At 37.2% G+C, this 15,702-nt stretch overlaps 1 protein-coding gene across 3 annotated transcripts in view; it reads right to left on the bottom strand.

The window, feature by feature from the left end:
- Positions 1–1,681: 1,681 nt before the first annotated feature.
- The window catches only part of NUP155 (nucleoporin 155), a 33,411-nt gene continuing 19,390 nt past the window's right edge, over positions 1,682–15,702 (bottom strand). Inside the window, exons 19-35 of one of the 3 annotated variants that reach the window (XM_083352594.1) lie at positions 14,643–14,709; positions 13,916–14,034; positions 13,376–13,479; positions 12,326–12,459; positions 11,793–11,984; positions 10,526–10,664; positions 10,196–10,331; positions 8,832–8,985; positions 7,722–7,826; positions 7,463–7,617; positions 7,243–7,372; positions 6,794–6,907; positions 6,413–6,533; positions 4,953–5,063; positions 3,975–4,111; positions 3,080–3,186; positions 1,682–2,103 (exon numbers count right to left, since the gene is read on the bottom strand). In XM_083352594.1, coding sequence (XP_083208720.1) covers positions 1,965–2,103; positions 3,080–3,186; positions 3,975–4,111; positions 4,953–5,063; positions 6,413–6,533; positions 6,794–6,907; positions 7,243–7,372; positions 7,463–7,617; positions 7,722–7,826; positions 8,832–8,985; positions 10,196–10,331; positions 10,526–10,664; positions 11,793–11,984; positions 12,326–12,459; positions 13,376–13,479; positions 13,916–14,034; positions 14,643–14,709 — 2,164 coding nt within the window. In that variant the 3' untranslated portion in view covers positions 1,682–1,964. Of the gene's footprint in view, positions 2,104–3,079; positions 3,187–3,974; positions 4,112–4,952; positions 5,064–6,412; positions 6,534–6,640; positions 6,676–6,762; positions 6,908–7,242; positions 7,373–7,462; positions 7,618–7,721; positions 7,827–8,831; positions 8,986–10,195; positions 10,332–10,525; positions 10,665–11,792; positions 11,985–12,325; positions 12,460–13,375; positions 13,480–13,915; positions 14,035–14,642; positions 14,710–15,702 lie in introns of those variants that run through there. The other 2 variants (XR_014491202.1, XR_014491201.1) reach the window with 2 other exon arrangements.

Below are 15,702 nucleotides of genomic sequence, written 5' to 3'. Positions count from 1 at the left end.
CCATTGTCACATAACCATTACACATATATAGAAGACTGGTTATGAACACACAGAATTCTAAACCTCACTAAGGACTCAATTGTTTTACTTGGAAATTAAAAGCACCTTGCATCAAGTTGGACTCCAGGACATATCCATATTGTTTCCTGGATGGTAACAGTATGGAAATAAATGATTTGGTATTGCCTTTTTTCTAGATATTTTAATACTCAAGTGTTCTGTACTGAATACTAATAAATGTAACCCATCTTAGCTTTCTGAGTTAGTTCAGGCTGGCTAATGGCGATTGAACCGAGGGCACAGTATAAGTGGCTAACTCACGGATTTGTCTTTTTGGCATCCCCTGGGCAAGTGATGGCACTGGGTAATCATTTCAACCTGGAAGTGCCTTAAACTATACTTCCAACATGAACAGGAAGGGAACGTGTGTTTTTAAGAACCGATATAAGAATGCACACTTAGTGCCCATTTATTTTTATTATTGCATTAAGACAGCCTACACTAATAACTTAGCAGCCAGCACAGGAACTGTACTCCAACCCAATGGACGATCAACACTGAAAGTGCCTACACTAATATCTTAGTAAAATACCAACATTATTTTGATACTAAATGGGATATTAAGGAACTAAAAACCTCTTTTAAAATTAAGTAGTAATGTTACTTATGTCCTATTGCTCAATATCCTTTCTAAAGTTCTGTGCTGCTTATAAAAAAATTCTGTTTTTTGAATGTCAGAATATAGTTGTTGGTTTGTTTGTGGGCCCAAGTCAAGGCATTGGTTACCCTCTTTAAAACCTTTCAGGGCATGGGACCAGGTTAACTGAGGAACCATCTTGCCCCAATGGGATTGTCCCACCCCATTCGTTTTGGCAAAAGAAGCATGCTGTAAACTCCTTGGGAAAGGAATTTTGGCTGGAGGGATCTAGGGGAAGTCCAGTTAACCAGTGGAACAGCTTGCCTTCAGAAGTTGTGGGTGCTTCATCACTGGAGATTTTTAAGAAAAGACTGGACAACCACCTATTTGAAATGGTATAGGGTCTTACTTGAGATGGGAGTTGGATTAGAAGACCTCCAAGCACCCTTCCAGCTTTATTCTGATTGAACCTTTTCTGCTGTGACCTCTGGAGGTGAGATCTGATCCCACCCTTCTGGCCTTCCAGAAGGGCCTAAAAGCTGGCTCTGCTGGTTGGCTTTGGCCCTAATGAGGGCGCTCCATAGTGGAGGTGGCTGGAGGAGTAATAGAGAAGATTCCACCTCCCTACGATTTTGGTCTTTGTAAGTTTTTTTTATCTGATTCTTGTTAATTTTAATGTCTTTATATTTGGCTTTATTGTAAGCTGCCCCAAAACACTTTGGACAGTGAGATGGGTGGCATATAAAAATAAAGTACAGTGATAAAGAATATAGTTTGATTAAAAGTTATGAATGTTATTTGTTCCCCAATATTAATTCCTGCTCACATAACCACTATCAAAATTTCTCATAGTACAGGCATATAGTTAATTCCTTTTAAAAGTAAGAGAGATAGTACACATTGTAGAAACAGAATTTCTGTCTGGTGCATGATGAATTTAAAAACAAAGTGCAGTTAATCAGGCCCGTCACCTAAGCAACCAGCTGGGGCTCTACAAAATAGTGAAGTCTTATGCTCAAGCGTATTGTACAGATTTACAAAAACTCATTTTACAAATAAGTTTAATTGCCAGAACACAATCATACAATGCATCTTGATCCAAAGCATATAAAACAGTTTCACTGTTAGAAAAATGTGGCAGTAATAAAAAAAGAACAAAACAAAGTTATTTATACATTCTGTTCCATGTGACATTCATTAAGAAGATACACTAGAAAATTAATCAGTAGGAAGTTGATTCTCTTCAGCCTTATCAGCATTTGCCTTTTCAGGTTCCAGTACATTTAACAGCCAGTTCACCTGGACAAGCAGACATGCATCACTGGATTTAGTGAAGCCGCTCTAATTTTGCCTGCAGAGATTTAAAGCTTCCGGTAATGGTCTGTACAGCTAAGGTCGGACTTATAGACTGCAGCTCAACAAGGTAACAGCTAACAGCATCTAAACAGATATTTGTGAATCGCCGTCTAGAGAAAGAAAACAGATTGATCTTGTTATTATACTCCTTTCCGTACAATTGCTATACAGTGACTTGAAAAATCTTGAAACTTATATTCATTAAAAAGTTGGTGGATGGAAGGAAAATAAAAATAAATAGATCTATTAACCCAATATTCATTCTGGGAAGCCTGGATGAAGAGGGAGGCGTTCAAGGGGCACCAAATTTACAATCACAAATTTCAGGTGGGGAAATTCTATAATGCAGGGACCACCTCTAAGAAGACTTGTCTGAAAATAATTGCTAGTTGGCACAAATAATTGCAAGTACAATAATCTCTAACGATCCATCACTCATCAGAGCATCACAGCCCTTAAACTTACAACTATTGCAGCATCCCAGTCACGTGATCAAAATACAGGCACTTGCCATTGTTATGTATTTACGATGTTTGCAGTATCCCAGGGTCGTGATTGCCATTTGCAACCTTCCCAGCCAGCTTCCAACAAGAAATTCAATGGAGGAAACTGGATTTGTTTAATGACCTCGTGATTCATTTAACGACTGCACCGATTCACTTAACCATGGCAAAAAAGGTTAGCAACAGACATTCTGGCCCCAATTGGAGTCTACCTGTATAGATATTTGTCCTTTTTTTGCCAGCTCACTCTACTCATGGGCTGACTACTTAGGTTTTTCAGGTATGGAAATTAAGTTGGTTAAAAAAAGAAACAATTTTCTAGAATAGGAATGTGAAAGACTTATTTTCTGCCATCCTGCTACATGTTTTAAGAATAAAAAATGGGTTAAAATATGTTAATAAAAGTCATTATAGGCCTGAAAATACTCAACATGATATTGTTAAAAAAACTTGACTGGTTTTTTAAATTTAATTTTGATACGATATTTAAGCAAAACTGTACATTTTGTCAACACCATCATTCAGCACGTGCTGAATTATTACAATTTCACCTCACTTCCAGTATATATAAACTTTAAAATACCTTTCAAAAGTAGCTACTTTGTTAGGATCTTGCACATAGCCTGACAGCAGTACATGTATACATTCCAAAAGATGTAATGGTTTCTTCATTTTGCTCCAATAGGGATCCTATAAAGAGAAAAATATGGAAATATATGCACATACAAACTCATACATGTGTGTATGTAAAAAGAAAGACTCATTGGCTTGTACGTGTGTTCACTGACCAGTTGGCAGTTTAGAGATGGCTGATTCTCCATTGCTACCAAGCTAGTAGACAAAGGCCAGCAGCCATTGCTGCTCGGAAATCTACAGATATTTTGTTTGTTTGTCAACTTACATAGATGCTCATCTATAAAACTCACTATTAAAACATACTACAAAAACATTTGACATACTTGTTTAATCACTAGGAGCTGAACTGAACATGAATTTTATTTTCATTGCTATTTTTTTTAGCAAGAAGCCAGTTGTTCTAATAATCTCCCTCCCCTGCCAATGATCCTGTTTTTGATAGCAGTGGGTAAACGGTGCTCTTGCCTGCACTAGCACTGTTTAAAGTGTGTTAAACCCCACTCTGCCCAGTGGTCCTTTAAAATTTCTCCATTCCAAAAATTCAATCTAATTTTTTTCCAGAGCTAAGAAAACCAGGCAAATCCTTTTTAGCCTAAAGGCCTCATTTTCACAGAACTAGGAAAGATATAGCATAGCTTTCTTCTTTATAGACATTTCTAACTTTAAAAGTGACGGAAAATACATTCGTAGTTTGGAAACTTAATGATCTGTAACTATAATAACCAAAAGCCTTCCTAACTGTTCATCTCCTAGTTCTGCATCTAAACAGAAGTATTCCCATCCCATGCAGTTATAATACAGATCATAAAACAAACTGAAAACTAGATTTTGAACTCTCATACCCGTGCTTTAAAAAGCTGATCATATACTTCAAGAAGCCGTGGTAGCGGGACACCAATTTCTTGCATGGTATACGTTACAAATCCCACATCCCAGTTCAAAGAACAAACTTGCTGTTCTAGATATTGAACTAAGAAATCTGAGGAAAAAATATAATGCAATAACATCAAATTCTTGCACAAAGTTATGGCAACAATGTTATTTCTTTTTTCATTTTATCTATGGAACCAGAGAACATTCTTGACTCCATCTGACCAGTCTCTTGAGAAAGAACAAAGACATTTTCTGCCCATGACAGGATGGAAAGAAGCTGAGGTTCTTCAACATAGCTTTTTCAATATCAGGGAGACCAAGACATCTTGGACACAGTAAGAAATAGACATATCTGAGCACATTATATTAAAAGGGGCAAACCTAGTCTTGAGAATTCATCCACAGGATGCTCTTAGTTACTACTGTCTTGACTAATATTAACATAAAGAAGTGGTCTTATAAAGGGCCTCATTAACCTGCATATTACCAGTATAAGATTACCCTGAATCCAAGAGGGTATCTTGCATACCCTCAATATCATTCATTCATTGGTCTCATGATGTGTTGAAACATATTTAGTAAGTTGGCCATAATTTACCACTTTTTAATTCCCCCCTCCCCAATTTTGCTATTTATCAAGGTAATAGCAACTAATAAGGCAACAGGTAAAATGTGAGCCTTTAAAATATTTGCTTGGATACAATTTCAGAATTAGATGGTTTCCATCGTTTTCTTTTCCTACTTCTGCTCTGCCTCTATTGGCTTTAAATGAGCAGCAAACGGCTGAAGCCTACAAACAGTATTTCTGGATTCTACCATTTGAAGATTTTGAAATAAGTATTTGACACAGATTCAAGAAAAACAAGCAGTAGGACTTTTTCAAATTTTCTTTCAACTTCCTTCTTGACAAGTCTATATTATTCAATATCTAAAATTGACTTATATACCTAAAGGGAAATAGCGTGGTGTTCCAGCATAAACTTTGCCAAGCATTACCATCTTCAGACTAAGAGCCTGCATCCTATCAGGAGCACTCATTGCAAGACTGTCACTCAGTGCTGAAAGAAAAAAGGAAAATCTATTATATATTCATATTCTTTCAATCTTCAGCTCCATACAATTAGATACAATAAATGGATGTCCAGCTGAGGAAAATGGCAAATTAGATGTTTCCCAATGAATAGTATAATGCCATGGCAATGACTGATGGCAAACTCTGTTTAATGGAGCTTCTCCGAACAAGGAGAGATAGCCCATTTGTGCTCCAATTGGTTGAAACTGGGACATGATTCCCTATGGTGAAGCTTTAAGAATATTAAATTATCTAAATTTACTTTCTAATCACTTATATTTATAATTATTTTAGAGTTAAAAGAGGTCTGTTAAAACAAGTCTAAAAATCTGCCTAGTGAGTAAAACTTCATTTTGAAATAAAAAATAATTTCAGTTTAAAAAATGTTAAGAACATGAAATAAATGGCAAAAATCTAAGAATTCAACCTAAAAATGTTTAAATGGATTAAGGATCCAAATTAATTGGAATATTAGAACTTTTGAAGGGTTTGTGGTGCTCTCTGAGCTTCGTTGTTTCCTTGCAGATGTTTTCATTATCCAAACTAGGTAACATCATCAATTTGCATAATGAAATGTCTGCAAGAAAAGAACCAAACTCAGAGAGCACCAAGGGCTTTCATTTCAACCATGAGCTACAAATATTCTCCTTTACTGATTAGAACTTTTGCTAAGCACCCTGAAAATTTGAGGAAATAAAATAACATTTTCACATGAATGTGTGAACTGTTTATTCTATGAAGAAATGCAATATTGGTGGAAAGTTGAAAATACACTTGAGATTTTATGAATGAGCACTAGAGGGGACTAAAGCTCCAGGCAGTGAAAAGAACAATGAAATTTGCAGGATGACAGATAAGGATATGACATCAAGATATTTCAAAGGACCTTTGAAATTGAGAGATGGCAATTATTAACAGCACTGGAAGAGAAAATCTCAACAGAGGTAGGAATATTGGAAAATGAAGAAACTGCTGCCTGCAATTAGTGCAGGTTCGAGTCCCACCAGGCTCAAGGTTGACTCAGCCTTCCATCCTTCCGAGGTAGGTAAAATGAGGACCCAGATTGTTGGGGGCAATAAGCTGACTTTGTAAAAATGCCGCTGGGGGGGGGCGAAAGCCCTAATAAGCAGGCATATACATAGAATGAAGGCTATTGCTAAGCACATTGATTTGTGCTTCTTAGATTGTAAGCCGCCCTGAGTCTTCAAAGAAGGGCGGGATATAAATGGGATTTAAAAAAAAGACAGAAACAATTGTTAAAGAGGAAATATAAATGACAAATCAAGAGATGAAAAATGATCTGACAAAGACTTATTGTACTGACAAAAGACCTACCTTTTTCAATTATTTCTTGCCAAAGAGTTTGTACTAAGATAGGATCTGAATGTCCAGCACAATGTATAATGGCCAATTTACACTCTGAGAGCTTGAATGGATCTGCAAATTCCCCATAGAGCTAAAGATTAAAAAGGCAAAATAACAACAATTTGGTTACTTGTAAGAAATGAAAAACATTATTTTACACTAATTAAGTAATGAAAATACTAAATATCGTATCTTCACCTGAAATAGCCAGTAAGACAAACACAGTAAGCCAGCTGCAGTTTTCAAAGTATGAATAGGAAAAATAAATGCTTTAAGATACAAATATATATTCCAACAAACAAGTTATTTAGAATTGGAACCTAGAATGGTGAGTTCAGATATTAAGACCACCTTGCTAATTTCCATCAACTCAGAATCCAACTGGGAAATTGCATCTTGCACTGAAGAATAATGTGAACACTGATGGTGTAAGGCTTCTTGTATTTGAAACTGTATCCTGGCAACCTGATTAAAAATACAAGAATATTTAAATGAAAAGTTTAAGAATAAACTTTTATAATTACTATGCTTATAATATAGTTCTTCTCTATTTGAATCACTCACTTTTTGCTCATTAAAAACACTTTTATACTATTTTAACATTTTACTGTTAAAATTACTGTTACAGTAATTTTACTGTTCTGCATTATTTTGATTATCATATAGAAGGCAATACAAAAGCACAATAAACAAATAAAATTCTATCATTTTTAATTATTACTTTTAATAAATGAAAGTAATCACAGATGAAAGGTGTTGATTAAAAATACTGGCACCCATACAAACCAGTTTTTACTTACTTCCATTTTCTCTTCCAATTCATGTAAAAACTCCCCATCTGCAGCTATTGGCAATATTGCTGTCGAGCTCTTAGCACTCAAGATAGCCCGTGCAATATATTCAAGGCGCTGCTGAAGCGAAATCTCAGTGCTATTAAATAACAAGGCATGTAATTAATATTCATATAATAATGATGATGCAAACATAACTGAAGTCTTGATAGACAAAAAGATATATTACCTATGCATGTCTGCCAATTTTGCAAGCACTCGGGCTGCATTACTAAAACTTCTATTTTTCTCAAAAAACCTCCATAGCAAATCCATATAGCGAACTTTGTTTTGATCAATTTTGGCCATGCGTGCCAGATATGGTTCCAGGAAGGGGGAGTTTACCTAGAGAAATGGAGGGAGGAATCTCACCTATTTGCCATTGCTGTATGTTTATGAAACTAGACAGAAACTATATGTAAATTTATCAAGCCGGTCTGTGATCTTACCTGCAGCAACTTATCTGATAAATCCGCTTGAATCAACCAGCCATAAAGGGCAATACTAAAAAGTTCATCTGTGGAACGTTGGGCGAGCTTAAGCATTTGTTCAAACTAGAATCAGGAATACAGAAACATTTAAAATGTTATTCTCAGTTGCAAGAATGTAAAGAATGCCTTCACTTCTAGAAAAATTTTTTAAAAAATCCTTAATAGGTATTAAATACTGAATACTTTAGTATTTATTAAAGTATTAAACACTTAATACTTCAGTATTTATTAAAGTACTAAATATTGAATATTTCTATACATAATCTCTGAAAATTTTAATTTAATTTAATTTAATAACATTTATATACCGCCCTTCTCCCTGAGGACTCAGGGCGGTTCACAGGGCAGAATAAAATAGCAAATACAAACATTAAAAGGAGATTAAACAATTGCCCTAATTAAAAACAATAGAGGTACAACTAAAAGACCAAAGATAAAACAACCCCACCGATCCCCATCAGGCTAGGCCAGCTTGTACAAACAAAAATGTCTTGAGATCGCGACGAAAGGAGCGAAGGTCGGGCGCCATCCGGAGCTCTACCGGTAGCTGATTCCACAGCTCCGGAGCGCCCACAGAGAAGGATCTCCCCCTGGGGGCCACCAATCGACATTCTCTGATCGGTGGCACCCTGAGGAGGCCCTCTCTGTGGGAACGCACAGGGCGCAGGGAGCTTGATGCCGGCAGCAGATGTTCCCTGAGGTACTCCGGCCCCATGCCATGGAGTGCTTTAAACCGTTACCAGTACCTTGAATCTCACCCGGAAGACAACTGGCAACCAATGCAGCTCACGGAGCAGAGGTGTAACGTGGGAGTATCGGGAAACTCCCAACACCACTCTCGCGGCTGCATTCTGTACCAGTTGGAGCTTCCGGGTGGTCCTCAAGGGCAGCCCCATGTAGAGAGCGTTGCAGTAGTCCAGTAATCTTCTATGCAGTAATCTTCTATGCAAGAAGCTATTATGCCTTAATAAGTGTTTTGTAAGGAAAATAGATAGATTTAAAAAATGACCCAAGAAACACCATCCATCCCTAAGGAACAGCTCAGTATATGACTTGAGTAGTGCTTACGTGATGTCCTGCTTCTTCATTGCTCAGCATGTTGGGATCGGAGGACAAAACAGGAGGACCAGGTTTCTTGGGCACACTGGGAGACTGAGGGGCAGCTTTGCTTTGATTAACCAGCTCCTGAAGGGTGTCTGTGATGCATTTATAACAATTTAACCTGTAAAACGATGCCAAGTGGAGTAACATACTCAGGAGGAAAACAATATACATCAATGTCTTCAAGTTTTTACCATTTTAAAATCACGCATATTCCTGGTGACATGTTACTTGAGCATAAGATTAATAAACTGGAATGTTTATGAAAAGTACAATTTTCCACAGTACAAATTTTAAAAAAGTCAAATTCAGTTAAGAAATAGAGGCAGTCCTCAACTTGCAACCTTTTCTTTAGCAACCATTCAAAGTTACAACAGCAGTGAAAAAAGTGACTTGTGAATAGTCCTCGCACTAACAGCGTCCCTACAATCATGAGATCAAATTTGGACATTTGGCAACCAGCATGTATTTTTGATTTAATCAAGGGTGCAAACCAGCATTTGCATTTCCTGCATCGGATGAGGAAAGCACATCTTTCTTGTTTTGTCCTGGCCACTTTTTATAGAGGCACAATTGAGAGCATTTTAACAAACCGCGTAATTGTTTGGTTTGGTGGTAGCAGTGCCTCAGATAGAAGGTCCATACAGCAAGTGGTAAGGACAACTGAGATTATAGGAATTTCACTTCCTGTTATTCAGGATAGTGCTCATAAGCACTATGTGCTTAAGAGCTCAAAGCATTAGTAGAGATCCCACACACCAACTTCACGGTCTGTTCTGTTGCTCTCCTCTGGAAGGAGGTTTTGAAGTATTTATAGCAGAACTACTAGATTCTGTAACAGCTTTGTTTCTTATGCCATCTGTCTTGTAAATTCGCAGGGTTCTTCCCCCCCCCCACGACATATATGTATACATTCGAACTAGACTGTGATGTTTCTCTGTGTCATATAGTTTTTATTCTATTCTATTCTATGGTTGCAGCATCCTGGGGTCATGTAATTGCCATGTGCAACTTTCCCAAACAGCTTCTGACAAAGTTAATAGGGGAGAAGCTGGATTTGCTTAATGATTTCATGATTCACTTAACACTGCAATGATTTGCTTAACAACCATGTTAAAAAAAAAGGTAAAAATGGGCGTGACTCAGTTTACAGCTGCCCTGCAGAGCAGGGGAAATTCTGGTCCCAATTGTGGTCTTTTAAGTTGAACATAACATGTTTATGATGACAACATATCCTTGGGAGTGATATCTCCCTGCTGCTGATAGAAATAATAGTTTGCTGAAAGTATTTTGTTGGGAAAAAAATCCCTTCTATTTTCCAAAATACTCACCTCTCCTGGAAAGCCTGCCAGCCAGTAACATCCTCTTCTGGTTCATGGTTTTTGTAATAATGAAGTCCAAGACCCTGGGGATCCTTTTTCTCTGCAGCCGTCAGAGAAAGTTCTACCACACCCTCATAGAAACGCACTTAAAATTAAAAAGAGAGGGGGAAAATGATATTATGCAAAATGCCTCATAACTTTAAATAATTCAGCTACTGTTTCTCTGTTCTTGTTAGCTGAGTAAATCTGTTTCTGTACTGACTCATTTTATTAATCTTGCAATAGCTGAAATGAAAAGATGTTGATGTGAAAGCTTTTGAACAAATAACTGCATCTTACCTTGCCTGTACTGTACACAGACGTTGGCAAGATCCACCTGAGTGCTAATTTTTTGGTATTCTTTCAATGACTCTCTTAACATTTTCTCTTTTTCTGACTTGTTCTGAACTTGTCTGGACCTTTGCAGTAGTTCATTTGCCTAGAATAACATAAAGAGACATCGCTTTTTAAAATTCTGTATCTGTGTGTGAAACCCTTGCCTGAAAGTCAATTTTTCACCACAGGAAATTAAAACAAAAATCAAATGGAGATTTAGGCATTATTTTACATTTAACAGGTATCTGTTTTAGTCACATTTGTCATACAAGTGCTAAACTTCATTGCAGTTCCTGACCAGCAGAAGGATGGTCTTTGTGTGTGTGTGTGTGTGTGTGTGTGTGTGTGTGTGTGTGTGTGTGTGAGAGAGAGAGAGAGAGAGAGAGAGAGAGAGTATATATAATCTACATAGTTCATAAGAATAAGAATTTAAAAAATATGAATTAAAAAATGGAGGGAAGAGGATAAAATTTTGAAGATATCAAAGAAATGCAATGTTATTACACAATATTTGCTGCCTCATTCTTATTGCATTTAAGGCAATATTTGGCTATATTATGGGTAATTGTGTCATACCAGAGATATTCTCTCCTTGAGAATTCCTTTATGAGATGCCAAATTACCGTAATATATTGTACAAGATTGAGTAGAACTTACAATATAATAGAACATACCGCATGTCTATGTTTTGGGAATCACAGAGGAAAAGTCATTTCTGGAAGGCATTTTTGAGGATTTACCATAAGTGGCTGAATCTAGCCAGTCAATGCTCGGCAATGATTATTCTTGATCAAGGATTTGCAATAATGAGCTGGATTGATGGTAAAAGACAGTGTCCAAGAGTTATGCTGTCTTGATGCTAAGCTAATACCTTGTCATCCTTAATCTAAAATGTTCTCCTTCAGTAATCTTTTAGCCTAATTGACCATCCTTTGTTTCGCCTCATTAGAGAAGCCATGGGCTAACTGTTTTGTCACATACGAGTGAATTTTTATACAACCTCGTGATAAGAAAATATGTCTTGACAATCAACTATTTCTAATCAACTTTGTCAATGAATCCATTTTATGAAAAAAATAGTCATGTTTGTAGTACTTTTTTATTAAAACAAATTACAGTTCAACCTTATGCATATCTCATCCAGTAATAAATATCTCATTAATCTGGATTAGGTGACATGATGTATCCTTAACTACAACTATTTTAAATAAACCAGCTTACTCTCAAATACCTTAGAACAGATGGCATCATCTGTGCTGTAGAGTAGTGGACAAATGTCTTGTAAATGTGAACTGATACCATCCACAGCAGCATGATCTCTGATGTAGCAGTTGATAAGGGAAGCGATGAGGGCTCCAGTTAGTTCTTTATCTCTAATGACCAGGTCTCTGAAAGTAGTGATCTTCAAATGTTCTTGAAATTCCTTTTAAAAAAGAGCATAACCACATTTCTACTACACCCCAAATAGCTTGATATACCTTAAGCAGACATCCTAATGTATTTATGAAAAACTATTTAAGGAAGATGATTTGCCGCACATACTACCTTGTCCTTAAATATGTACATATTTAAAATTCATTTAATTATGCTAACAAAAAAGATGACCTAGCCTGCTAACCATCCTTTTATATTTGTGTTGTGATTAAAATTAGATTTTTATATTATACTTTAAAATACATTCCGAAAATTTATCTAGATTTTTAAGATGGCTTTGTGCTACCTAATATCAAAACCCACATAAAAAGAAATGTAGCTATTACATACCTTTGGTAGCTCACCTACAATAATATTGAACTGATGTTCACAAAGGAGCTTCCACAGAGCCAGCGCTTGGCAAGTTTTTTGCACCAGCTGTTGGACACTTTGTAGGGAAGCTTTCTCAGATAACTGTGCTTCTGCTGTAAAATGAAAACAATGGCTTGCTAAATTAAAACTGATCCATATCCTCTCCACTGAAGATCCATTAAGATCACTCAGCTTTTTGTTGTATAATCCCTTTTCAAGAAACCAACAAAGAATATATGGCTGTGCAGTCTCCATACTCATCCAGTTTTGCCAAAGAGTCATCGTCCATCGTTTAAGGCAGTGTTTCTCAATCTCAGAAACGTTAAAATATGCGGACTTCAACTTCCAGAATTCCCTTGCCAACATGCTGGCTAAGGAATTCTGAGACAAGCTGGTTAAGGAATTCTAAGCTACCTACACACACACACACACACACACACACACACACACACACACACACACGTATATGTATGTATATGTAATTTTTTTTTTATTGCTAACAAAGAATTAAAGGGAGACTGATATGGCCATTTCAAACTCATTTGTTCTCATCAGTCAGCCATATCCTTCTGAGATTCGAACATATATATATGCTACATATAGCATATGTAGAAAAAGCTCGCCTTCTAGTCCCTGCCAGCTAATATTCTTTGCCTGATGGGATCTGCAAAATGCTCATTCTATTTGACTGGGTTGGATGGGGAGGGACTTTGGAGAAAAGGCACCTCCTCAAGTACCCTGGTCCCAAGCCATGCAGGACTTTACAAGTTACCACCAGCACCTTGAATTGCACCTGAAACACACTAGTAACCAGTGCAGCTCACGCACGAGAGGTGTTACGTGTGCCATACATCTGTTGATATGTTGACTTCAGTGACCATTATGAAAATCTTCTTTGGAAAAGACAATTTCTTCTCTAAGTATCAATCTTTGAGAAAACAATTTTTCATCAAGGCAACAAAGTTTTTTTTTTGCGTAACTTTTTTCTGCTGACAAAAATGTATGATAGTGCTAAAACCAAAGTTCTACCATGAAATTTCCTCTGAACTTCTTGCTGCAGCTGTTGAGAGCTTCCAACCTCATACTGCATCACTCCAAGTAAACGCTGCTGCAGGGTAGCTGGGTTGATGAAACTTTGTAAAGAAAACAAATGCAACCATGTAAACAGCATGCTAAAATTTCAATGTACAAATGGAGCAGACATACGTTAACATCCCAATGGCCATGCTGGCTAGGAATGTCAGTATTAGCACCAACAAATGTTGAAAAAGACAGGTGGGGATAGCTTTAGTCCCTACAGCACCAAGTGCTGATCAGCAAAACTAGCAAGAAGAGAACTTGCTCTGTCACTCTCCAAACTGCACAGAAATATTTATCAGAATTAGTTTATTTTAATTACAGCTGGCACTAAAATGTATGCATTCATTTGAAAAGTTTGTTATGTAATCTAATCAGCTTCATAAACAGAAATACCTATCGTTAAAAAGAACAGTTAAAGACAGCTAAAAAGAACAAAGCAAAAAAATGATTTACTCTGAAATCTGCTGTGATGAATTAAAATCATCTTACCTGGGATTTCTAAGAGATCCTATTGTGGCAAAATGGGAATTCCTATCCAAAAATTCTTGCAGCCCTTTTAATTCCTGTAGTACTGATTCTAATAGTTGTGGGGGAACACTGCTTTCAACCTAAATGAGAGAGAAATGCAAAGGCTTAGGCCTAAATTACTCGCAGGTCCTCCTGTTCCCATACGGTTGGCCCCATATGCATTTGCTCTCTAAGGGCTACCTTCAGCAGGCCATGCCCTAAATTAATGTACCACTTTGCTTTTTCCAAGCAGGGCCTTTAATACAGAGTGGATATGGAAATTCTAGACCCCTCTGTTAAAATGCCAGGTTTTTGATATGTAAAAACAACAGCAACCAAAAAAAAACAACAACACCCAGGCCAAGATAAATCAATTCAAAATTCTTTTCACCTTTAATATAACATATAAACTGTACTATTCAATTGAAAAACAAACTGAAATTGTTTAGTGGGGGGGGGGAATAAAAATAAAAAACTGGAATAATGTGGCTGCATGAATATTCACACCCTCCTATAAGTAGGGATGTGGCTGTGTTCAGAATTAAACTAATCACATTCAAACTGATATTAAATAGTAGTCGGTGCACATCTGCCATCAATTAAAGTGACTCTGATCAAGTCCTTATAAAGTTAGAACATTTTGCCTATTACAAATAAAAACCTTACTAAAAATTCTGAGAAGTATGCATTAATGCCCATCATCACTTACCGCTACAACTTCTCGATTGCCACTCTTGAAAACTCTCTCCACCACTATACTTCCATCCCAAATGTTTCTGCAAATCAGGAAAACGCAATTCACCTTTTAATGCTGTCAGAAATCTACTGTGCTAATTTTCATGTATACCAACCCTACCACCAGTTTGCAACCCACACCAGTTTATATAATATAGGAATGACTTTTCCCCCCCAATACTTGCATTGAAAAAGCACTCATGCATTCATCTATAACAAATTCTGTGTATGTATTTGGTAGTTATTCATTTGAAAGTTTTTTTTTTCAAAATTTACAAATTTCTTACACTATAATATGAGCTGGGTTCCCCCCCCTTTTTTTAACTTCAAAAAGTAACCAATTTGTAATATATGAACTAGTTCCCCTTTCATTACCAAATCCGCAGACAAACTATATTATTATATTACCAGTAGTCCTTGAATTAGAAAGGCAGTTGAGACTGTCTGTCACCAAGTGATGATGTTGTAAAGCATACCAGATAACTATATTGTTCAGCAACGGCAATCCCTGCAGTCCTTGTTGTCAGTGTTAAGCAAGGATTGGGGGATTGTTAAGCAAGCACCACCTCACAAATTTCTCGCCCACTTCCAATGAGCAAAGTCAATAGGCAAGTCAGCAAGTCCCAGGTGGCCTGCAAACAGATAGTTGTGTGGCTGCTGCCGAGTGGGAGAGGGAGCATGGGTAGCTGGGAAGGCATGACGTGAGTGCTGTGGGGCTTGGTTTTAGCTGATTCTAGGTGGGAGAGGGTGCGCCAGTGGTGGTGGTGGGACTCTGTAAGGGCAGCAAGGCACAACTACAAATTGTCACCGAATGAGGCGTTGTTGTTTTCTTAAGACTAACAGTAGTCAGTGGGTTACTATGATTGTCAAGAAGCCGTGATACCTTTCCATCCGTTGCCAACTTTTTACATAACTGTCGTTGACCCACGGGATCCTGGTTTGGAGGAGGAGGAGGAAGAGGAGGAGTTGGAACCAGGACCATCCAACGGGGATGGCACGTCTCCCTTGGCCTGTTTGGAGAGGCCAAGGGCTGA

Source organism: Vipera ursinii, assembly GCF_947247035.1.
Source record: "Vipera ursinii genome assembly, chromosome: 2".
NCBI classification, from domain to species: domain Eukaryota; kingdom Metazoa; phylum Chordata; class Lepidosauria; order Squamata; family Viperidae; genus Vipera; species Vipera ursinii.
The sequence above is the reverse complement of the archived record's forward strand: the minus strand, read 5'-3'. Positions and strand labels throughout refer to the sequence as shown.